Source organism: Gobius niger (assembly GCF_951799975.1).
Source record: "Gobius niger genome assembly, chromosome: 17".
NCBI classification, from domain to species: Eukaryota; Metazoa; Chordata; class Actinopteri; order Gobiiformes; family Gobiidae; genus Gobius; species Gobius niger.
Genome location: NC_136868.1, coordinates 10,315,466 through 10,341,380, shown reverse-complemented (window position 1 = coordinate 10,341,380; position 25,915 = coordinate 10,315,466). Strand labels below are relative to the sequence as shown.

Genomic DNA, 25,915 nt, shown 5'->3' with positions numbered 1-25,915 from the left:
TCTTCTTCTTGTTTTCTGCTGTTGTGTTTCTCTGTGTTTATTGGACAATCTGTATAAGACCCTCTGATCCCAGTCCAGATGACAGACCAGGATCTGGCCCTGGTTCAGTCTGGAGTCGTACATTAGACATGGACCAGAATATTTACAGCTTTGAACAGTGGTTCTGGTGAGTCAGGAACCAAAATCTGTTGAATTAACAAAACTTTAGGGCAATACCATGGTCTGGGTGAATACTTGATTCTGATTGGCTGGAGGCTGTCCGTTAAAAAGTGATAATGTACGGGCACCGAGCCCGGCAACAGTTAAATAACACTTAAATTACGTTGCAGCTGTTTCCATAGTAACGATAAACAATTGAGCTGGAACTAGCTTCAGGTAAAACTGATTAAAAGTGAAATAACAGGCCCCAGTGAACAGTGTCAGTTCACGGTATAAGCGGGATAATGCACTCCGAGGTGTCCATTATCAGGAATAACTGGACTGGTCGTCCAGCTATTTCTGATAATGGACACCTCGTCGTCCATTATCCCTTATAGAAATATGCCGGGCTTAGCTGGAGGCGGGAAGATGGTTTCCTATGTAGCTGTCGTCATAGTAACAATCATTTCAAATGTTATTCCTCTTGTTCTGGCACCTTGAGCCACAACAGGACCACATTTTTTAGTTGTAGCTTTACTCTTATAATCGCTAGTTTTAGTTTAATCTTGTTTCTCATGATCACTTCCTGCCTCCATCTGATGTCACTGATGATGTAAGCAGCGAAAGGGTCTATATTTGCAGACGGCATCTCTGTAATCGCCCATATATGGGCATGTTTGAAAACAGATAAGGGGGAAAACAATTTGGAGAAAAATCTAAACTTTCTATAATTATTCAAATACTACTTTAACAAATGCTGAATTATGAATATAGTTTTCTACTAAATAAAGATACAAAGACATGGGGAGGAGCAAAGTGGTTCAACAGCCGGTTAGTTAGCACTAGCTACAAACAGCCGTTTTTTTGCTTCTACTGAACAACTTGCAGTGGGAAAATATCCATATGGACCCGATTTAGACTTGACTTTATTTATGTGATACATAAGTTCATATTCTACAAGAAAATGGCTAAAAAGAGTGAAAAATTGTGTTCCTCTAAATTTATTCTATTTTCCCCCTCGGCAAAGCCACGCCCCTTCTATGACAAGATGCCGTCTGTATGGTATAAACAGTCTTATTAATTACCAAAGAGTACATTAACCCAATTATTTAGGTTCAAGTTAATTTTTTATGAGAACAAAACTAAACCTAAATATTCTTTTACACAATGGTTCTAAACTGGTGGGTTGTTTTCAAAAGGTCGTTTATCGATATCCTTTCACTGAAAAAGCATAAAAACTCCTCATTCACTCCCTGAACTTGTCAGTGTATTTTTAACTTTTATATCTTATTTCAAGGCAAAGTCCTGTCAGCTAATGCAGTGATAACATTTGAGTCAAGTGCAAAAAGCCGACAAACTAAACATATCTCAAGCCGTCTAAATAAGATGAAAGCAAATATTCTGATCCAAGTCATTTTAAATAATTATATTTCTGAAGAGTTGTGTCTTCATTACCCTTTGTGTTGTCCATGTCTGGGAACATACTGTGAAGCCACACAGTCAATATTACAGCTGATCAAGCCAAAAGTGTGAGGGCTTGAATGACACGGAAAGAAAGACAGAACATCCAAATGCCTTCTTGTTTCTAATGTGTCCTCGCTCGCATCTGTAAATATTACGTAGAGAAATCCTTAAATCCCTGCTGCTTCATGCATTTCAGTTTTACTCGTGCATTTTACCATTGCCTTTCAGTGCAATGACTTTTGTTCCTTTAATAAATAACACAGTCAGCACACTCTTGAATAACATATTGGATAACAACACATGATTAGACATCAAATAAGTATGAGAAGAAGTCAAGTTTTGGAGATTACATATTGACTGATGTCGTTGAGTATGTTATTTGGTGTCAAAGCATGATTTTCATACATTATAAAAACATTACTAGCATCGTACAATATAAAGAGAAACAGACCTCTGCCAAGGCATGACCATGGATCACCACGTTAAAACAGATAGACAATCAAAAACAAATCTGATCTTGACCTTTGACGTTTGTTTTACCCAAAATCTTTACGTTTTACCACTTTATTGAGACAAACCCAGTGGCGTGCTGGACATCCAAAAGACTTGGGATGAGACGGACTCTTGCAGTCACATATACCGCTGCGAACTCACACCTAACACCTAACAAGCTGAATGTGGGCCAGTCCAAAACCTTTTAGCTGCTCGGCTCAAATGAGGTGCCAGCACGCCACTGAGCAATGTGAGTATTTTCAAAACTTTCCAAGCATTTTCCATCTTCTGTGATTGAAGTTTAACAGTCAGTGACACTGGCCCCTAAAGGGAGGTCACATAGAAGTCATTGTACAACATTGTGAACTTAAATAGAGCTCAACAGTCCCACCCACTTCCGGTCACGTAAAAAATCGCATTAATTTTTAGCATACATTTTTCAAACATGGCGGTCTTATACAAGATCCTTTTTCCTCCAACCAGACTCCACGGCCGGGAAGGGATGAGGGAGAGCGGTTGTTGGGGAGTGGGGGGTGAACTTATGCATTACTTTTGCTCACATTTACGACCAACAAGTGCCGATCTGTGCCACAGCGTTATCTCTGTCTCTCGAGACACATTGTTTAGCCCACAATGAGGTTAAAGGAATAGGCCACAGTTTTTCCATACTGAGATATGTTCTTACCTGAGCTTAGATGAGTTGATGCGTACCTGTCTGGTCTTTGTGCGTGTGCTCAGTCACGCAAAAAGACCAAAGATTTTGCTAGCATTTGGCCTCTCCTCATCTCCTCTATGGGGCCAAACGGGGTGAGGTTAGAAGCAACCAAGCTCTTCAACGTTTTCCCTATTTAGATGTGGTTACATGAAGAGTTACAAGATCCAAGTATAGTCGCACAAAATTAAACATGTCGATTTGCTAAGCGGATAAAAGGGTACTAACACCTTAAGAGCACTTAGACATCCACAAAGTAAAGTCAAAGTGCTCCTAAGGTGTTATTACCCTAACCCTATTCCTTTAATAGTTTTTAGTTTGACCTGTGAGAGCGTACGACTGCTTAAAGGGACTATACGGAGTTTAAAAATGTTAAAATACTGTATTTTCCTCCGCCTACATGTTCCAGTCATGTCCTAATGTGTAGAATGAGCTCAGACCTGTTCACCGCAACTGCCTCTAAAATCCTGCACTGTCACTCAAAAAGGTGTTAATTCAGGTCCAAAGTGCCGTCATGTACGAGCTTAAAGGAATAGGCCACCGTTTTTACATACTGAGATATGTTCTTACCTTAGCTTTGACAAGTTCTTTAGGACCTGTCTGGTCTTCCCCCGTGCCTTCAATCACGTAAACACAGCGCAGACGGCGTTAGCATTTAGCCTCTCCCCCTCTCCTCTATAGCTCCAAAACTGGTCAAGATAGAAGCTACCAAGCTCTTCCACATTTTCCCTATTTAAATATGGTTATGTGAAGTGTTACACTACAAAGTATAATTACACAAAATAAAACAATGTGGATTTTCTAAGCGCATAAAAGGGGGAACTATATTGTAAGGCGTAATAATACCAGGAGTAGTTCGAAATCCGCGCAGTAATCTTCATTTTACTGCGCGGATGCCAAATTACTCCTGGTATTATTACGCCTTACAATATAGTTCCCCCTTTTATGCGCTTAGAAAATCAACATTGTTTAATTTTGTGTAATTATACTTTGTAGTGTAACACTTCACGTAACCATAATTAAATAGGGAAAATGTGGAAGAGCTTGGTAGCTTCTATCTTGACCAGTTTTGGAGCTATAGAGGAGAGGGGGAGAGGCTAAATGCTAACGCCGACTGCGCTGTGTTTACGTGATTGAAGGCACGGGTGAAGATCAGACAGGTCCTAAAGAACTCGTCAAAGCTAAGGTAAGAACATATCTCAGTATGTAAAAACGGTGGCTTATTCCTTTAATATAGGACCTGCAGTTACATGTAAGACCTGAGGTGGCAGTAGTGAGTATAAATTACCAACTTGTATCTAGTCCCTTTAAGGAAGAACACAAGGCAGTGCGATGAAAACAAGGAAATGAATGTGTCTCAGTCGACCTTCTTTTATAAGCAGCTCCGCCCCTCGGAAACTCTCAATACGATACAAGCCTGTGCAGGCACAAGATCTGGCCAACAATGTTAAACTGAAGATTTGTCTAAAACGTTATGAACTGAAAAGTTATAAAATAATTTCGGCATATTCTCTGACTTGTAAAATGACTGCGCAATAGCCGGCAGTAAGCAGAAAAGCTTATTAGCCGGCATCGTGCTTTTAAACTCAGTGCTAAAATGAATGGGATATTTTTTTACGTCCGGACTCCGGCACGGAAGTGGGTGGGACAGCTGAGCTCTATTCCAAATATACTGCAATGAATGTGTCTTAGCACCAATCAAATGACATTATTGCACCTCTTCTGTCCACCAGCAGGGGACAGTGTGAACAGTGGCTTTTTAATGTTTTGTTTGATTTGATTTGATTTGTTTTGTTTTGTTTTGTTTTGAGGACAAATTCAGATTACTTGAAGGCAACAGGCCACACAAAGCCATGGCTGCAGGGAGGTCTTGCCAAAGTAAGAGGTACATAAACAATTCAAACGAGGGTCCAGTTTACACAAAGGCAATAATGAGGTAAATCCTACTGAAACCTGAAGCAGTCTGATTAAACTGTGGATGCTTTCGGCATTATGTAGAAATGCTTAAAAATGTATTGCATGCAGAATAGTTCCTCTTTATCCTTATAGTATACTCATTCGGGGTCGCAGGTGACTGGACAGAAACGGCATGGATTTGTATTGCACTTTACAAGCTTGACAAGCTTCTCAAAGAGCTAGTAAACAATTATTCATCCACTCTATTCTTTATAGCCACAATGAGCTTGGGGCTGACTGAAAAGCATGGCTGCCAAAGTGCGCCACTAACTATGGGCCTTATGGGCGTTTTGAGTTGGCAGACGGAGCCACAGCCCCTCATGATGATGAACACTGATTATATGTCATAATAGACTGAACACTGCGTTAGTCAGAAATAGGTTACCGTATAAAAAAAAGGAGCCTTTCACTTATTAGAATGTGTGAGGGGTTTTTTGGCCACTGTGCGCCACCAATCCACAGTGCGAATGTATGTTACAGTCAATCCAACACTTTTGCCTTTATTCACAGTTTCTTTTAGCATGAAGTGATACAGGCAGGTTGGTATGATTTTAGGCTGTCGTGACTTTGAAATGTCCCACTATAAGGGTCTATGTTGTATGTTTTCAGGTGGACATTTTTAACTGAAAATTGCCATATGCAGAAGTAACTCTCAGTGAAGGACCGACAAAGATCCAGATAATGTATTATAATAAGATAATTAACATAAAAGTACTTTGTCCATATGTAATTCTCATATTCCCTCGCCAGATTCCGTCTAATGTAGATTGTAGGTTGTAGCTGCAGATGGAGGAAGTGATTATTTATAGAGATAATGTATTTCCTTTCATTTACTGAGGCCCATGTGGGAAAGTGGCTGAATCTATGCAAGGCTGGCACTTATTAGCAATCGTTATTTCGGTCTCATCTTGAATCACAGTTGGTGCATTGAACAAATTCATCTTTATTCATTATTCTTACAAGGGCGAAATCTCTCTGAGTAACTGTGGACCTAAAATGGACACTGGTCTCGTCTGACATTGGGATTGTGTCGTCAGTTAGTGTAATGCTAAACCAATAAAAATTTGAAAATGTTAAAATCATTCGGATGCTGCTGTGTGTAAAGCTGTGGCCACAGAAGGCGATTTCCTCCGTCTTAAAAGATTGTGTAGAGACTTAGGTTTCAAAGAGTGAAGTAGGGTCCACAATTCATGAGATCCCTCATTACACACGTCTGTCAAACAGTAGAAGCCACGCTGTTGAAGCTGTGCCAAGGCCTCTACTGTGTCCAAAATCTGTATCATCCAAACATGTTTGATTATTGTAACTTGAATCCAGATTCAAGTCGATTGTTGCATCTCAAGTCACAATAAGTTATTTAGCAAAATTGTCCCCCCCAAAAATGTGCAAGGTGTCAAAAGCATGTACCTTATATACCAGTGGTGACAAAGCAGTTTCTCATGGCTCTTTTCAGCACCTTGTTTTTAGTGTTTTGACTAATGTTACACTGTTGTTTGTTTGCTGGTTTTGTCTGTAGTTTTCAGAGTAGCATTGGCTCCCAAACTCTATTTATAGCAAGTTCTGCTAGATTTCGTTCACTACACACTTTAACGGCTTTGAAATATGACAACTGTAAGTCCTGACTTGATCAACAATGGTAAAGTTGTTATTCTCAGTTCTACAAATGATCCATCTTTCGAGGTCGCTGGGCTGTGCTTTTCCAATAACTACTTGGTTGTATTTCAAATTTATGAATAGTTGTTGACAAAATGGCAAGTGAAATTTAAGGCTATTCATTTGGAACCCTTCAAAGCTGTATTTCTTATTGTTATGTGACATCTATAGAACTTGAATTGGGAAAAGAGGAAATGTTGCATTTTGGTGTATTAGCCTGGCATAAGGCCAGACTGACTATATTTATGTAATTATAAATACATATAAAGACAGTCTGGAATTGTGGTTATAGGACGCAATTTCCAAATCGAGACTTGAGGCGGGGCTAACGAGCACAGTTTCAACGAGAGCGAACCAATCAAACACAAAGCGACCTACGCTTTGGGTTCACGTCCTCCACCATGATTGTTTGTCGTCCACATGTGCAGTCGAGTAAATGTTCTGGTGAAAGCCCTCAGAGCAGCTTCTTGCTGTGGCTTTAACGGCAAGTCCAGCTCATTTAAAACAGACGAAAGGGCACTGGTAAAAGATTGTTGTGTCGCGGCCGCCATCTTCACTTTTTTGGTTACAGCCCGGTAGAGCACTGGTGTTTGATGGGAAATCTTAGCGCGGAAGATGACGCACTGTTAGCTCCCGCCTCCCGTGCTATGATTGGCTCGTCTTGGTTTTACCGAAGTCAGCGAGATTCAAATCGCACAATTCCAGACTGAATCCCCATGTATCTCTTAACATGGCTCATGCCAGGCTATTGGTCTATACAATACAGAAAACACATGTTGTTGATAGGTCAGAGCCATAAAATGAAACCTCAGTTGGATCCTCATTATAGAAGCAGTAAAGTGTAGTTGCTAAATAATATTAATAACTCTTTAGTCATAAAATAAGACTACAGGCCTATGTTTTCAATTGATATATTTCATATTTCTGTAAACTGAAGGTTGTAAAAGACAAAAATGTAGGCTATATAAGACAAATTGAAACAGCAAACTGATGGTGAATGCATTGTTGAAGTAGTGGCACTGACCCTGTTTTGAGGCTTTTCTGTAATGATTCACCTATGTCCTTGTGCACCTAAATGAAATGCTTTTGTGCACAGGAACAACACTCCCAAAGCCTAGAGCCCAGCATATGAGCCTTGTGTGAGAACAGCCATAGTCGTCTCTGTAGAAATGTTTTTTTCCCTGATTATTGTCAGAAATCGGATCTACCCCTCCATTGGAAGGCACCATGAATGCTCTTGGGTTTTTATCATTGGACTTATGGCTGGATAATTGGTCTCTACACAATGCAGTTGAAAGTGCACTGTTGCTATCGTGCACAGTCTTTACAGTGTGTCCTTCCTGTTTCTCTGTGCAATTGTTCCTGAATAAATTGAGGTTGTCCAACGGGAATGATATGAAAGTTGTGCTAAAGGTAGAGGTATCCGACCCAGTAGACGATGTTGAACAATAAAAAGGACGTGGGGAAAAAGACTCGTGAGTACGTGTCGAGTTCGAGGAGATCTATGTGCACGCGCCCACGTCTCCAGCCGCCATCTTTGCACTCCTCGTAGCAGCAGAAGAAGCTCTGACAGTCTTTTCCGTCCAGGCAGTCGTACACACACGTGTCGTCAAACTCCTGCCAGTAGAGGGAGTTGTTGAGCGCGACAATCGAGGGGGGAGGCCGCACGTCCAGGATGGAGTAGTTCTGAAAAGACAAGATAAGACAAGATAACTGACTTTCATTTGGGTGAATTGATTGGGCCCTGTGCATTTTTGTGTTTTACAAACTGTGAAAGTAATACGTCACAAACAATAAAAATTACTGCTTCTTACTTACAAATGCTTCTTCAGCAGATAAAGGCACTCCACTTGTTTTTTGTTTGTTTGTTTATTCTATATCAATAAAAGAGACTGCACATAAATTCGAAGCCCTAACTCACTACAAAAGCATTTCTAACATCCTGATGCTTCACAATCGATAAAAAGGCTTTATAATTAGATACAACTCACAATGTGGTTTTATTGTAAAGCACTTTGGTCGCCTTGAGTGTTGTAAAGGGCTCTATAAATACAATGTGATTGATTGAACCAAGCCGATTGATTAAACATGACTTGATTTTCTAAGCGGTACTACATAGATACAGACGGCATCTCGTCATAGAAGGGGGCGTGGCCTCGCCGAGGGAAAAATATAATCTTTTGGGAACTCACTCTTTTCTTCACTCTTTTTTGCAATTTTCTGTATGTATATATCTATCACATACAAATAAAGTCAAGTCTAAATCAGGTCCATATGGAAGTTTATTGACAGCAGATTGTTCAGTAGAAGTGAAAAATCGTAGCTAGCACTAGCTAGCATTAGCATTAGCACAGTGCTAACATGAGCACCATGTTAGCATTCTCCATTATTTATTTATTGGCTGTTGAGCCACTTTTCTCGTCTCCATGTCTTTGTATCTTCTATCTATGGATGATTCCAGAGATGCCATCTGTATCTATTGTAAAAATACCTTATGAGCTCCTAATATTATTACACCTTCGAAAATCGACATGTTTAATTTTGTGTATCTAGACTTGGATTGTTTAAATACTCACGTAGCTGTATTTTAATAGGGAAAAACATGGAACAGCTTGGTAGTTTCTAACGTCAGCCCAGTTTGGAGCTATACCTTTGCTGGAAGAGGCTAAATGCTACCAACATTTGCGGGACGGTTACGCATCAAAGCTCAGGTAAGAACATTTCTCAGTATGTAAAAAACGGTGCCCTATTCCTTTAACTTTCATACTGTAGGTGCAATAATAAGATCAGTCCAATCTTTGACAATTGAGTTTGGTAAGACTGATGACTATGCTGGTTTGAACGCCATGTTGAGTACATTTGACCATTCAAAAGATGGAAGATTTTGTTTTGAATTGTCTTTTGCTATGGCCAATGTACAGATTTTTCATAATGTAAAACCCACACTGGATGCAAGGCAAGGCATGTTTATTGATACCGCACATTTCAGCTTGTTTGATTTGTGTGTTGAATCTCCTGTGAACAATCTCTGTACATTTATGCATTTAGTGCTCTTATAGTGCAGTACAGTTTATTTTTCTGACAAGGCCATTTCAATGAAAGGACTATGGTTTGTATTTGTCCAGGGAATGGAAACAAACTAACTGCGGTATAAGTACAAGTGCAGTACAGCATCAGCATCAGCATCAGCATCACAAGTGCACAACAGCATCACAGAAAAAGGAAGCATGTCTCTCAGTCCTCTCTCCACACAAGAGTCTGTTAGAGCAGCTCCTCATGAAATCAAGAGTGCTCAGGCAGTTTTCACACATATGCATAACATTTACAACCCACTGCGAGTCTTATTTTCAATGTTTTTGTCAAAGCTTTTCAATATAGAAAATTAAAATTCAGGTAAACAAACGCTCAAGTGCAAGGTTCAAGGGTTATTGACGTCTCCAAAAGGAACTGTAGAGAAAGGATGGAACAATACGTCCCAGGCTAAGAAGGAAGGGAAAATAGAGTTTGAAAAAATAAAATAAAAAATACACAGTGATTAAACTGTCTTTGAAAGAGGCCGATCTAGATGCATGGATGTTGGACTGAGGGGCAAAGGGTGCTGTTTTACCCCATTGATTGTGGCATTTCCTGAGAAAGTCCTGTTCATAGTTAGAGCAAAGTACACAAGCGTCCCTGTTATGTCAGAGGCTTTTGATGCAGATACAGTACTGATGTATGAATCATGACAAAGGTTATTCTTAGATGCATATTGTTTCAGAGGCTGTTCACTTTTGTTTTCCTGATGGGACCTGAGCATTTTTCCTTCAAAACAGTGACAAGCTGCTAAAGGTGCCACCGACCCGACGACTTCTCCAGACTTTGAATAGAGGGCGCAGGCACATTGTCTGAACTATGAAAGAATCACTGAGAGTATAAATAACATTGACAGACAGATTTGCACAAACTGTCTCTGATGCTCGTTTTTGAAGTGATGTGACTCTAACCATTGAGTCTACGAAGCTGGAAAAGAGGGTAAACGAGATACTGTAACTTCGGGGTTAACCCTCGCCGTACGATGAGGGGGAATCATTTTCTATCAGGGTAGGTTGCTATGGTAACATGGCCTTAATGTATAGCCAGCTCTGAAGAGGGTCACCCATATAAGATAAGAAGACAGCTCTTTGACCCATCAGAGGGGAGAAACCAGCTGTTCTTTCAAACTCTGCCAGTGTGAGGAGCGTAACGTATATATCTCCTTTATGTGGCTAACACAGGTTTAAGATTATTACGCTGAATTTCCTCTTTTTCTTACATTTACATTACATTAAACCTGCGCATTAAACTCATGTCAACATAAACCCCTTCTCATAGGGTTGTGTGTTGTTTTTATGTGCCTCGGTTCATGACGCTGTGTGATATTCGTCATGAGTTTAGTAAATGGATTTCTTAAAATACTTTATCTCGAAAAGAAATCAGGTGAAAAGCTTTTTTTCTGGTTCACTTACCGTGACTCTCTTCCTGTGCATACAGCTGGGCCTGCGTATACTGTGGGAGTAGTAGTTGAGTGTGGCGTACTCCATCACTGCGGCGAACACAAACAGGAAGCAGACGGTGACAAACAGGTCCATGGCGGTGACGTAGGAGACGCGCGGCAGAGACGTGCGAGCAACTGTGCTCAGGGTGGTCATGGTCAGCACGGTAGTGATGCCTGGAGGAAACAGGAGAGGCAGGAAATCGATCTAAATGGAGGGTCGGAACATCATTTTTGTGTTTTCTTTCAAGTGGGCACATCAAGTATAATTGTGGCTTAAAAACTGGGGCATCCTCTGCAGGCAGCAGTGAGAATGAATGTTGCTAAAGGGATGCTAACAAATCAATAGCGCTCTTACAACCATGTACTATTTATTGTAATGCTACAACAAAATCCTGTAGTTTTTAAATGACAATGACAATAAAGCGTTGATTGCTTGATTGATTGAACAGACTTTGAATAAAAAACGGTACAGAATGAGCAGGGTGATGATGTATTGACTTATGGAGAAGAGTTTAGTGGTCTATTACGGAACAAAATCAAGGAAATATAAGTTGGAGCCCTTCTGCAGTAGAAGAAGAAATTCAATTAAAGACTATACCTGCACAATGAATACATTTTGAATGGAGACTGCAAACTGCAGTTACTTAAGGACAGTGTTGGGGGTAACGTATTACAAAAGGAACGAGTTACAAATATATAATACTTTTTTTCAGTAAGCAATATTAGATATTACTTTAAAAAAAGACGGGAATATATTAGTCATTACAATTTAAGCAACTCCAGTTACAAGCGCATTTAAATGTATGAACAAAAACATGCCCTCCGCCCAAATAAAATGCAGCATCAAATCAAGCTGGACACTGGTGTATTAGATCTGCAGTGTGTGGATAATGTCAAAGGGAAAGGAAATCTCTGACTGCATTTTGCTCAGTGGCATTATTACTATTTTCAGTTAACGTAAAAGTCACTCAAAGTAGTGTTACTCAGTTACATTTTTGAAACAGTAATATTTATGTAATACAAACATAATACATTTTAAAACTGTAACTTCTAATATAGAATGTCACACTGTTTTTAAGTAACTTTTCGACCACTGCTTAAAAGAACAAGCCACTATTTTTCCATACTGAGATATGTTCTTACCTGAGCTCAGACGAGTTGATACGTACCTGTCTGGTCTTTGTGCGTGCGCTCAGTCACGCAAAACGACCAAAGATGTTGTTAGCATTTGGCCTCTCCCAATTTATTCCTATAGCTCCAAACGGGGGTGAAGTTGGAAGCGACCAAGCTTTTCCACGGGCACAAAGACCAGACAGGTATGTATCAACTCATCTAAGCTCAGGTAAGAACATATCTCAGTATGGAAAAACAGTGGCCAGTTCCTTTCGTACAATGTTCTTTGCAAACAACAAAATCTCCTGTCACAATAAGGCATTTGCAGCCCTCGTACAGAGTTTAAAAACCAAAAAGAAACACTTCCTGGATTTCTGATGACAGAAAACTCAAACGTGTGAATGAAGCAAAACTCCACTAATTCTGGTTTCCCACATCAGTCAGATACTGTAGGGCTGTAAGAGAATACTGTCGGAGATCCAGCGATGCCAGGACTAATGACAGAGGAACAGCATAAAGGCTTGTGAAAGGTCAGACTCGCACTGTACATAATGCTGAGGTTTAGCTTCAAAAAGGTCACAGGGAACCACCGTGAACAGACAGTGGAAAAGGTAGAGCTAGAGACAAAGGAGAAAACTTGTGACGTATGTTCAAGACATTTTCCCCATGTGTGAATGAACTGCAGTGAATGCATGAAGAATTCTCTGTTTTTTAACTAAAACAATACATTATTTCTTATAGGCTTTTATAGATGTTGTATCTTCCTGTATTGTGGGCAGTGAATGTAACTGTCCTCAGATCTCAACTATAACCAATTCAGAAAACCAATGTTATGGATCTGTAATTGAAGACTTAAAGGGACTATACGGAGTTTAAAATTGTTAAAATTAAGTATTTCCCTCCCCCTACATGTTCCACCAATGTCCGAATGTGTAGAATGAGCCCAGACCTGTTCACCACAACTGCCTCTAAAATCCTGCACTGTCATTCAAAAACGTGTTAATTCGGGTCCGAAATGCCGTCATGCACGAGCTTAATATAGAAGGTGCAGTTACACGTATGACCTGAGGTGGCAGTAGTGAGTATAAAATGGCTAACTTGCATCTATCCCCTTTAGCACAGGACCGAATATCTCATGTCCATATAAAATCACCTTCAACTAAACTCAGTGCTATTTCCATACTAACATTCCTCACATGTTATTCTGGTTCCTGTCCTTTAGGACCAGTTCTCTGGTGTGATTCCCGTGACCGGACCAGAGAGCGCCCCATGCCACACTGTCTACCTCTAAACAATGAATCTAGCCACAAGAAACGACCTGGAGGCATTCATCTTCGCTGTCAGCTGCACCTCCTGCTCAAAGGTGATGTATCTAGTCTGTCACAGCTAAAGCAGTTGACACAGTTTAGACAATTGTGCTTTCTGAAGGAGGGGGGGTATATTATTTTATAGTTTTTTTGTTCTTGTTTCAATAGCAAAGGCTTGTTATAGGTCTCTTTGTTGTGCAGCAAACCGTCTATCGATTTTTTTTCTTTTTCAATCAAAATCCACATACAATATAATCACACAGAGCCGACATGTTGTTGTTACAGTCCTCCACGCACTGTACAAATCCAGAGAGACTTAAAATGGTTGGTATCTTTGAAACGTCATATTTAAGTGTATTGCTGAGGGCAGTGGTGGGAAAAGTGCTAAGGAGACACAGGTCACCACAAGGGAGGGACGACAACACAATACACCTTTCCATTACGGCAGGAGACGAGGGAGAGCTTCACTCAATCAGGGAGAAAACGGGACTTAATTCCTTCAGCACATATTGGACGGTTCTTTAAAGGCTACATGAGGGAAGATTCAGTGGCACTGATTTGAAAGTGCTGTCAACTTGTCTCTTGTGTGTAAACATGAAAATCAGTTACCTGCTGTGAAACGTCCCACAAAACTGTCAACATGCAAACAAAAGAAGCAAGACACAAAATGAGACGAAAAGAAAGAAATTAAGACTCATAAAAAAAAATGAATGAATGCAGCCGAACTGAAAAGACAGAAAAGAAGCTGAAAATGAATTCACTAATTTAAGGGCCTATCTCACCGGAGGAGACGTCGCCGCAACTGCCGCAACTGCCGCAACTGCCGCAACTGGCAGTCACAGCGACATCTCCCAGACTGTAATTGCTTGCGCACTCACCACATTACATCACCCCGACGTCTCGGAGATGTCTTCATGCCACAGGTTGTGGACAACAAATGTCTGCGACTCGACACAACTGCTTAAGACTGCGCGGAGACCACGCAGAGAAGTCTCTGCTGAATTCAAACCTGTTTGTTTTCACTCCCTGACGACTCAGCTTTGTGAGACATGAGTCGCCAACTAGTCTCCAACTAGTCTCCAACTAGTCTCCAGGCCAGTGAACTAGGCCCTTCCATGAGCGCTTATAAAAGCTATTGTCTGGTGTCTTAGAAGATGTTGCATCAAGTGCAAAAAAGGGACTGAATGGCCAGCATTAACAGTCCCGCTAAATCCAATAAAAAATTCCCAAAGCCTTTTTAAAAAACTTAAGGCTGCGTCTATAGAACTGTCCAACGGCTCCAAACTCTTTTTGCTATTTTCCCGTCTCCTTATGTGTTTTTACACATGTCCAGTAACTAAGGGTTACCACCACTTTTTTTTGCCTTGAACTGATCAACATTTTGTTTTTTGTTTAATCTAAGCTCTTAGTAATGGTTTGAGAGATTTGAGAAATTATTCTTTTTTTTTCCTTTTGATACATTTTATTTTAAAGGGTGTTAAAAACAATGTTAAAACTAAGTATTTTCCTCCCCCTACATGTTCCACCCATGTCCTCATGTGTAGAATGAGCTCAGACCTGTTCACCACAACTGTCTCTAAAATCCTGCACTGTCACTCAAAAAGGGTCCGAAGCATCGTCATGCACGAGCTTAATATGGAACCTGCAGTTACGCGTAAGACCTGAGGTGGCAGTAGTGAGTATAAAAATGACCAACTTGCATCTAGTCTAATTTAGTCTAATCTACTTACATATACATCGCTAAATAAACCAAACCGATTTTCCAAACCTTTACCAGGGGATGGGCAGGACTGTTAAACTACAATTATATTGACAAATTTGTCCAAAGGCTTCTCCAACCACCACAAATCACCCAGTCACACACAGCAGGGTAAGGTGTGTTTTGCCCAAGGACACACGGGCACTATGCAGACAACCACTATACTACAACCTGGTGACTTACTATGAAAACTACAGCCAGACTTTGTTTTGGTGATTCTTACCCAAAGCGGTGCGAGCCGGAGTGGCGTCCTTCTTTATCCAGAAGGAGACCCAGGACAGGACCACAGTGAGGATGCAGGGGATGTACGTCTGAATGGTGAAGTAACCCATTCGCCGGCTCAGGTCAAAGTACACCGTCATCACCACATAGTCACCTGAAGCACAAACAAAACAGAATTTACTCAAAATAAATGGATTCCACAAATTCATTATTATATTGAATTTGACTTTACACGCTTTCGGGTCTATAGCAGAGTGGAGTTGTAGAGTCTGTGGCAAAAAAAAACCCTGTATAGTTAAAAAATTTCAACTTCTGATCAGAACGATGCCACAGAGAGATGTTAGTGACTTAATATCACAGGAGCTGCAGGATCTGAGCTCCAAGTGAGAAGGAAATTAGTTTCCCTATAAAAGTTTGAGTCACTTCTGCAAAATCCAAGACAGACCGACACTGGCAACAGGGCAGCACAATACATTTCCCAACTGTTGCAACATCCATATCACTGAGAGCTAATATATAATACAACAATATATGGCAATGTTGGGAAGTAACCGGATACTTGTATTTAGAAAACTCATCTTGAGTAACTGAATTATAGTACAGTTACTTTTTCCTTTGAGGGTGTTTAGAAAACAATAGATTGCGTTCACATGACATCACAACTCTCTAAAGAGCTATTTTAAAACTGTGGTTGAAGACAGCTGGAAATTCCATGTTGATAACTACGGTAACTGTCAAAAATCAGATTCCTGGGCCAATTCACACAAAACAAAATCTGTCACAAAGTTCAAAGTCCTCTCTTCCAGCACATATGAACTATAGTCTTATTATTTCTTCATGCCCTCCAACTCAAATAGAATTCTGGAATGAAGCCGAAACCTATTACTTTTATCAAATCAAAGGGATAGAGGTCATGCAGATTTTATTGAATTTAAATAGAAAAATGAACGGACAAATCACAAAATAACACAAGTTGGACCATCAAACTGAGGGACAATTCAAAGAGTAAGAAAAGAATGACATTTTCTTTTGCTGGCAAAATCACCAGCTTTACAGTTTTTTTTGCAGCTTCGCCAAAAGTTCAATTTAAATCATTTTTTCTGATTTTGTTGCATTTAAAGGGACTATACAGTGTTTCAAAATGTTACAATTGTGTATATTCCTCCTCCTACATGTTCCATCAATGTCCTAATGTGTAGAATGAGCCCAGACCTGTTCACCACAACTGCCTCTAAAATCCTGCACTGTCACTCAAAAAGGTGTTAATGCGGATCCGAAGTGCCGTCATGCAGTTACGGGTAAGACCTGAGGTGGCAGTAGTGAGTATAAAAATGACCAACTTGCATCTAGTCCATTTAAGCTTTTGTCCTGATTTAGTACTTTTTAAGTTTTTTTTTTTTCATAAAATTGAAGAAAAAAACGTACCATGTTTATTTCAACTAAAAGACACCGTGTTGAAATGGTTTCATAAAATGAACCTATTAATTTCAGAAGGATATTTGTTGAATTCCCAAATTATTTTCAAAACATGCAGCCCAAATAAAACAACAACAACAAAAGATAGTCTTTTTGTAAAATATAGTTTTATGAAATGCTCATTTGCTGAGGGCGATGTCATTGATGTAATGAATGGAGAGTAAAGCAGCTCATGGGGACAATACATGACATCATTGTGGGGTGTGCAAACTGATGTGCAGAGGAGGAGATGGAAAGTCTGCAGTGGAAATGTGGTGGAAGAAGTTTGTAGCTGAACAGGCGGGTCCACGGAGAGGGGAGAGCGTGCATCTATATGAATATTTACACTTTACCTTGATAATCGTGAGACCGCGCTTACCTGCTGTTGTAGTGATCACATCTGTGGTATTTCTGAGCCCCATGAAGTCAAACTGATAGAGACGCCAGGACTTCTGATCTGCCGCCTGCACCGAGTTCTTCCTCCACTTGTACACCATCTCGTCTCTGGGGTACCCGTCTGCAACCACGCAGAGACATGACAGCACATTTAGTCACGCGTTTCATCGAAGGCCACGCGCTGAAGCCAAGGGTTGTTGCAGTAAATTACCACATCATGAGATAAAGTTAGATTTGACAGCTCCCATAGTCCTACAGTAAAGGCAGTAAATCATTAGCTCATGAGCTGATATTAATTTATTATATATTTTATTTATTAGTTACTTTGACAGGGACAGTACACATTAATTAACATTTCTGTAAATGTGTCAGCATTAGCTGCAAAGCTAGTTTTCAGCTGTTGTCCCTGGGCAAGGTGTATAATGCCAACAACAATTATAAAACATAAAACAATTGTAAAAGTTGAGGCTACATACTTACATAATAAATGTTGATACAATTCATACATTGATAATATCTGAATGTTCGTTCTGTGTCTTGCACAATAGAATGGATTGGTGCAACGGCAGGTCATACAGTTCAAATATAGGACATTATAGGGCTAAATATGTACAATTATTATTAACAAGAAAACACCTGTGCAGAGGATCCTGACACTCGGCTCAGTCCTGCACCAAGAGATCTGCACAGGGTCTAATGAGCACATCGCTGATTGGATTTCAACCAGTTTTTTAATTGAGTCCTAAATGTGTTAAATGTGGGGCATTCTCTTATCGTGAGAGGGCTGCTGTTCCAGATGTTACAGCCCCTGACTGAAAGAACGATCTGCCCAAAGGCGATATGTCTGAAGGGCACTTCACAGTCTCCTCTAACCATGGACCGGGTTGCTCTGCCAGAAGAGGATTTCAATTTTATGAATTCCCTTAATGGCGGTGCTGCAAGTCCATTAAGTATTTTGTAAACCATACAAGCAAATCTAAAGTATTTAAAATTTTCAATATATGGCATGCAGAAACATCCTGACTGCCTGAAGTGTCATTGATGAGCTAATATATCTGAAGGTATGAAGACTAAATGTAATAGTTTTACACATTTTCTTGACATGACTTTTGAACGTGAAAGTAAAGTCTAGAACCACTCCATGGTATTTGAACTCTTGTACCAGTTCGAGCTCTACGGTCTTTTTAGTGTGTCTCCTAAGAGGAGACATGATTTTGAGACTTGGGCCATTTCAGATGTAAGAATACGCCCTGCTTCCTGTATATTTTTTGCTGGAGTGTATATTACAGCATCGTCTGCATACATTTGTATCTGGGTGTTTCTGCATGCTTCTGGAAGATCATTTATGTAAAGGGAAAAAAGAACCGGTCCTAAAATGGAGCCCTGTGGTACTCCCACTGTGCACCCTCGATAGATACAATATGAGTGCAGGTCTCACATTGAAAGGCTATTACAGCAGCCAATCACGTGTAATTTTATAAGTGAGAGAAAGGGACCTGGCATTAGTCTCATTATGAAGAGTGTGGCATCAATAGGGGCTCAATTACTGTTTGTATACTGGGAAAATATCATAGCTGAGCACTTTAGCCATACATTTCAAGGAACAAATCTCGACTGTTGCCATTGTTGGTTGTACAAATGATCTGCCTCTAAGCAACACGTAATTCGCACTTGGAAGCCTTTCTTGTACAGGTAAAATTACAGGTAAAATGCATGTGGCCTTCACAGGTCAAAGAATGTGTTGAACAAAAATTGCTAATAATTCAAGTTTATTATACATGATTGTAAATAATGGTGTGTCCATCGCTGTTTTCTGTATAAAAAATATTTAAAAAAAGAAAAAATACAAATAACCCCATGGAAGCACTTTGTTTTTCACGAAGGGCTCAGTAAAAGGTGTTTAATGGACCCCAGCAGGTGGACATAGTGTGGAGCACACAGATACAATAACACTTGAGATAGGACGTTGCCATGGTAATCTATTGTAAACTAGTGCGCAGCTCTAGTGGCCATATTGTGACATGTTACTTTACGTGAGTTTGTGAGCAAGAAACAGGAGTCTCCTCTTATTTGTCTGATTTCTTTAAATTAACTTTGATAATTAAAGCAGTACTAAGTAACTTGCTTACCTTAACAAACCCCTCTGGGGGTAGGGTTAGCGGCGCAATACACACTAATGAAATCATGAAGAAGAAGCTAACAGGCTAACAGTAACAGTATTTACAGCCAAATTTAAGTATAAAAATATATCTCCATTGTGTAACTGGATGTACAATATCCCTCTCTCCCTTTCTCTTTTCTGTCAGCATAGTATTAACTCTCTGGGACAATTCATGAGTAAAAAAAACGCAACATGCTACGAGACCTGCAGTGGCGCTTATGGCCTCTAGGGGCATGAGTTACTTAGTACTGCTTTAAACTTTTGGACTAATCTTTAGTATTTATATTAGTATATATTAGTATGTTTAGCTTATCTTGGGGAAAACAAATCATTAAGCCTGTATTTCACTATTTGGTAGGAAATAAATGTATTAATTTATAATAGATGTGTACAGTGTTTTCACAAACAATATGTCGCGTTCATGTGGTTTTCGGGAATTGGACAGACACAATTCTGTCTCTTTTCTTGACTTCGGCAACTCACAGCGGAAAACAGCAGTTTATTTATCATTTAAAGGGACTATACGGAGTTTAAAAATGTCAAAATTATTTATTTTCCTCCCCCTACATGTTCCACCAATGTCGTAATGTGTAGAATGAGCTCAGATCTATTCACCACAACTGCCTCTAAAATCCTGCACTGTCACTAAAAAAAGGTGTTAATTCGGGTCAGAATTACACGTATGACCTGAGGTGGCAGTAGTGAGTATAAAATGGCCAACTTGCATTTAGCCGCTTTAAGGTTGAGCTTCTTTCTTGAGTTCACTGTAAACTGTCATGGTCCTTGGAGCAACATAACTGAGAGAAATGCCCGACATTGATGCTAGTAAAAAGAAAATGTACATGATATTTTATAAAAACCATCAAACCAACGTTAAGCTTTTGAGACGCTATCATAAAATTGAAATGGTTAGCTCAATTAAACAGTGATGATAAAACACATTTCTATCAGGTGGAATAAGAATCATCTCAGTCAAGGAAAACTGAGAGGAAGTGACGTTTAAGGAATAATGGTGGTGGTAAGAACAGTAAGCTAAAATACAATAAAATAAAGGCAAAATTGTAAATGTCATTTTGTAATAAACTTAATCACAGCCTTCTCCCGTCGTGTGGGTGGTTGGATCAGGAAGGGCATCTGGTTTGAAAATCTGCAAAATCTCTGGGAAACAGCTGAAGGTCAATCCTTATTTCTATGCTGGTTTGTTCCGGGCCAATATAGAGCCAGGTGACATTTAGAGAGCCGTCTTTCTCCAAGCATTATGGTGTGAAAGAAGGTTTTTCATCATGTCCATTATCAGGATAAATACACAGCGCAGGTGAAGACTGCAATTAACTTTTATCACACATTAAGCAGAAAACACTCAACGACCATTTTTACAGCAGGAGAACAAGGCGTTTCTGTTCTGTGGCTGTTCTTGTCCGTGATGATTCACATGGAAACATGTCAGGGCTGTATTTACGAGAGACTTCTGTTTTAATCAACCATTTATTCATAGAAAAGCAGACATGTATTTTTTTTTAAATTCAGCTAATTCTGTTTTGTGTCTGTCAGGCGGGTCAGGACCAAAAAGTGGGTCATAGAGCCATCGTCAAGCCTGTCCCAGCAAAACATTTCTTTTTAAAATCTATTTGATGAATAAGCACAAAATCAAGACTCGAGTCTGTCAGAATTACATTTGCTAAAATATTGATCATGATTTTCAGCCTCATGGGCTTAATTGGTGCTTTTTTTAAGCAATAATCTGTGTGACCATATTGTATTTTATATAATATAATATTAAATTATATTATAGAGCCTGTTATTCTAGAGTAATGATGGATCCCACCAGAACCACTGCTTAATTAACTAACGACTTGTAAAACACAGACTTAAAAACAATGGTACCGTCATGCTTTGGAAAACATTGCCGTTCCCTACATGTGCTGGTGTTCTCTGGAGCCTGCATGTGCACACAGAGTAGAGTGTGGAGACTAGAGGGTGCAGAGAGAGAGTGAAGATGGAGCATACTGCACAGGTGGAGCAGAGGCACTCAGGTTCTGCGGAGCACTAACAATTACTGTAAATTCTGGACTATAGAGCTCACCTAAATATAAGCCGTGAAAACTAAATTCAAAAAGAAAAAAGAAAAAGCACATATATAGTATAGTATACTCGTTTGTAAGCCGCAGGTGTCTGTCCATGTTGTAACATGGATTGTAAATTAACTGCATTGTTTTATAGGCCACTTTGTTCACAGCATGTGAAAAAAGTAGCGTCTTATAATCCGGAAATTACGGTAAACTATAATTTAATCAAATTAGTTAAGATGTAGTTTTGAGAGTGTTAGGCTATAATCCTCCCTTTACACCACACTTTTTGCATATCTGCAAAACAACATTTGCTATGAATCTGCTATGAATCAGATGAAACACATTGCCCCGTAGACTAAATGGATCTCAGTGATTTGGTGCCAGGTGCAGAGCCAGGTGGGACACTTACAGCTGGAGAAGATGAGGGGACAGGAGTGTTCGTCCATCGGGAAGTTGTGAAGCTGCAGCTGGCACTCCGCGTTTATGGTGAGTCTGGAGAAAAAACAGCACATACAATCAGCATTATGTTTCCCTCTAAAAGAAAACTGCTGCCTTTTGGTGCTGAACGGTTTAACTATGGAGCTTGGATTTTGTGCGATTGTGATTTGAGATTAAACCTATCCTTTAAACTGAGATTCAAATCACAAACATTTTATACATTGTAAAGTTTTGCGTAATACAATAATATGAATAGCTAAACTAATACAGCACAATAATCAAGTGTATTTCTGATTACAGAGGTCTAAGCTACAGGGTTTTCTATCTACAAGAAGTTAAATTACCAAGCATAATTGCAGCCTTTGAGATTTGCTAATTGAACGTTTAACCCCACTTTAGAGACAGCACAGCGGTTAGTTTGGGATCTTTCATGAGTGCAGTTGTATATGCAGAAAGACATCGCTGCAGTCGGCTCTCACGGGGCGGCGGGTGAGGACACTTCTCTGTTTCGTCTCTATTAATTGCTGTGGATTCTTCCTCGGGGCGGTTTGGAGTGAACTCAAAGTCACGCTCTCTCAGAAACAAAAGACAGAACAACAAGGCGTTTCGTTCTTTTGTTCAGATTAAGGACAGTATTAGGTTCTGACGCAGTAAAGGCTGATCCTTGAGATGTGAATGATGGGAACGAGTAAGATAGACAAAGGTTGCTATGCTTTGAAGAATAGAGCTTCTCATTTCTTCTCTTAATTCAAAACTGCACTTTAGTATCCACAATGCCCACTCATTGTCTCGGAGCCACAGCTAAAGGTATTGAAAAACTAAGGTTTAATGATCTGTAATGAACACAGACGACATCCTGAGATATCCAGCCTCTTCTGCGCACGGTATTGTCCCGTTTGTTTATTATCATTTGCACAGCGACAAAAGCTTCACGGCTGTTCCACTTTTATCTGAAGCCTGAGAAACTCATTGTGTGTAAGAGCTTTTCCACAGTTTATTGTGTTCTGTGAAGGTTGGAGGAGATAAGGTATATGCTCAGAGCGCCTTCAACAGTTTGTAATTGAAGGTCAGCAGCAGATGGGCTGCATAATCACGTTCACACCGTTTTACCCTATGTGTCAGCAGCTGGACAAGGGCCAGGTGCTCATACATATAGGATATGGGAGTTGAAAGTTTACCTATAGAACAAAAAGAAGCCTGATATTTAACTTGAACATAAACTCCAGTGTGCTAACCAAAGGCCGCTTGTAGCTGAGATTCACTACGGCGACACTAGGGGCCGCCACTGGCCACCATTGCTGTAGTACCTCCATATGTGGGCGGCAGAACAAGCCAGTTTTACATTGCATAGCATTGGACTTTAGACACGTTCTAAAAAACTGTAACGTCTGGTCCATTTTTTTTTTTTTACTTTCTACAGCTAGATATATCCAGTGAAAACGCTGGGTTAGGCAGAATTAAAGGGACCAGGCTGGTTTTCGTTAGAAACATTTTAGAAATCTCATATACTAATGAGGGCCGGACTGTTAGCATTGGAGCTGCGTGGCTATGACCAAACTCTTATGGCAAATGGGGAGGAGTGAGTAATGACAGTCTATTAATAATATGTCTATGGTGCTAACTCAAACACAACTTCTACAAATGAAGATATTGCAGGGATATTTCACTCAGCAGCATCTATGACTCCAGAGTTCTGAGGAAAGGAACCCTGTTGCCGTCAGGGCGCAGGTTCAGGTCCCTCCCCCTGGGGACAAAGAGGGCGACCTCCACTTTCCTCCTGACCTCCATCCGCCTGCTGAATAAATGACTGTGTGGACCTTGGTCTATCAAAGGCCCATTATATTGTTTTTTGTTTTTTTAATGTATTTATTATTGCTGTATGTTGTTGAATGTCTGTGGATGTACTGTTTTTATCGGACCCGTACTGGCACTTCTCCTGCAAATGAAGTTCCTAACGGATAAATAAAGTGAATTTTATTTTATTTTATTTTATTTTTGACATATAGGGCCTCATTTCCTAGTTATCCAGAGTGTTGTTGATTTCTGGATATTGCATTAAAAACATCTTCAAAATCATCTCCAAACGTTGTCATGTCTGATTTGTAGAAAAGCTCCTTTGTGAATTACACATGTAGTAACGCCGGCCACAGGTAAACAAACGACTGTAGATCCGGGAACCAAGCAGATCACTCCGCCGCAGCGTAGCTTACAACCAGAGAGCTGATGCTGCTCAAATATAAGTTATTTTAAATGAAAAATGGTTTTAATTAAAAAAATATTCAGTCAACACAGACATTTATATTGGTAGTCTCGTGCTATAATTTATTTGCCTCTGGTGCACTGTGCTTGGGTCAGACAGTTTTCAATGCAGGCTACTAGTTACCATAGACATGCACTAGCCTAGCACTAGCCTAGCATCACTAAACTCCTAAACTCGTCAAATATAAGGACTGCAAGAATAAACACATATATCTCTCTCCAGAAATCAACAAGACACTGGATATCTAGGAAATGAGGTCAAAAATCCTGAAATATCCCTTTAAGGTAATTATTTCTCAGGATTAAAAGTCTCAACTTTATTGTAACAACACAATCAAGCAACACATTAAAAAGAACACATTAGCAGCCACCTATTACCGCACTTATATTTGTAGTTTTTAGGCAAACAGTGAAAATTGCCTGCTTTTTAGATAGGATATGTTGACAGACTGTACCTCGAATCCCCAACCCTCAGGTGAAAAGTTGACCCGCTCTACCATCTGAGCCACTGTCATCCATGAACAAACAATGAATGAATCACTACAGTGTCAACGCAATGACAACAGGATGCAAAGTTGATAAAGTCCTGTCTGTGTAGTACATAATAGTGGGTCGAGGCTGAGTGAATGTCCTCTAAAGGCTATTAAAATGTGGATGTTGTGGACCGCGCTAAAGAGTGAAAAAAAGACTGAGGTGCTTATTACTGAAGAGGCGGCTCGTATTAATGTCAAATGCCACAATTACCCAGAGAGCCGCGGGCCACGAGGGTCTAAAGCCGAGCGGCAATTTGCACATACAAGGCTAATGACAGCAGCTAATTGCCTTCTCGTTGCTCTTTTGGGGGAAATCATAAATTGTTTTTGCATAAATCTGCTCTGCTGCAACAAAGGTCTGGTAGTTTTCAAAAGAGAGAGAGAGAAGCTAATATTTATACAAGGAAAAGGCTTAAAACTGAACGCACAAATATAGTATTTTGCAGTTCAGAGTTAAAAACAATATGGATAAAATCAAAGAAACTTGTTATGTGTAGCTCTCTCTCGGCTGAAGGGTATCGCCTTTATAACGTCGTCCGTCCTGGTGCCGGAGTCCACAGTAATGGGGAGACTGGGGTTGGTTGTAACACCATTTGCTTTTGTTCATAATTATATTTGGTACACGAAGCTGTGCTTACAAGCTAGCGTGTGTTGGTGACAATTTATGACGCCATGAAGGCCAATAAAAACATGCTTGTGAAGATATTAATAATAGGGCTGGGATGATACACTTTTGTCACGTGATATATTTACCTTAAAGGGACTATACGGAGTTAAAGAATAAAAAAAAAAAAAGTATTTTCTTCCCCCGACATGTTCCAACAATGTCCTAAGGTGTAGCCCAGACATCTTCATCACACCTGCCTCTGAAATCCTGTGCTGTCACTCAATAAGGTGTTACTTCGGGTCCTAATTGCCTTCATGTTACACGTATGACCTGAGGTGGCAGTAGTGAGTATAAAATGGCCATCTTGCATCTAGCCCCTTTAAAATGTGCAAACAGTCATGTGTCCAAAGTTCATAAACCAAATGCCATTTGACATTTATTTAGTGTTAATATTGAAAAGTGCATTAACACAAAATGTAGCAAAGTGTTGTGTAACTGTTATTGGAAAACAAAGGAGGGCATGATAAAAATACCTCCAAACACAAGAATTGAAAGTATTGTGATACATGATGAAGTATCGAAACTTGGTATTGCAGCAAAAAGTATAGCGATATGATACAATACTTTGGATTTGTCCCAGCCTTAAAGGGACTAGATGCAAGTTGGCC

General features: G+C 39.9%; 1 protein-coding gene across 1 annotated transcript in view; it reads right to left on the bottom strand.

Annotated features, from left to right (window-relative positions):
- Positions 1-7,357: 7,357 nt before the first annotated feature.
- gabrg3 (gamma-aminobutyric acid type A receptor subunit gamma3) overlaps positions 7,358-25,915 on the bottom strand; it is a 55,280-nt gene continuing 36,722 nt past the window's right edge. Inside the window, exons 5-9 of the mRNA XM_079574957.1 lie at positions 21,820-21,902; positions 17,164-17,301; positions 15,331-15,483; positions 10,900-11,102; positions 7,358-8,101 (exon numbers count right to left, since the gene is read on the bottom strand). Of these exons, the coding sequence (XP_079431083.1) occupies positions 7,823-8,101; positions 10,900-11,102; positions 15,331-15,483; positions 17,164-17,301; positions 21,820-21,902 (856 nt within the window). The 3' untranslated portion in view covers positions 7,358-7,822. The remainder of the gene's footprint in view (positions 8,102-10,899; positions 11,103-15,330; positions 15,484-17,163; positions 17,302-21,819; positions 21,903-25,915) is intronic.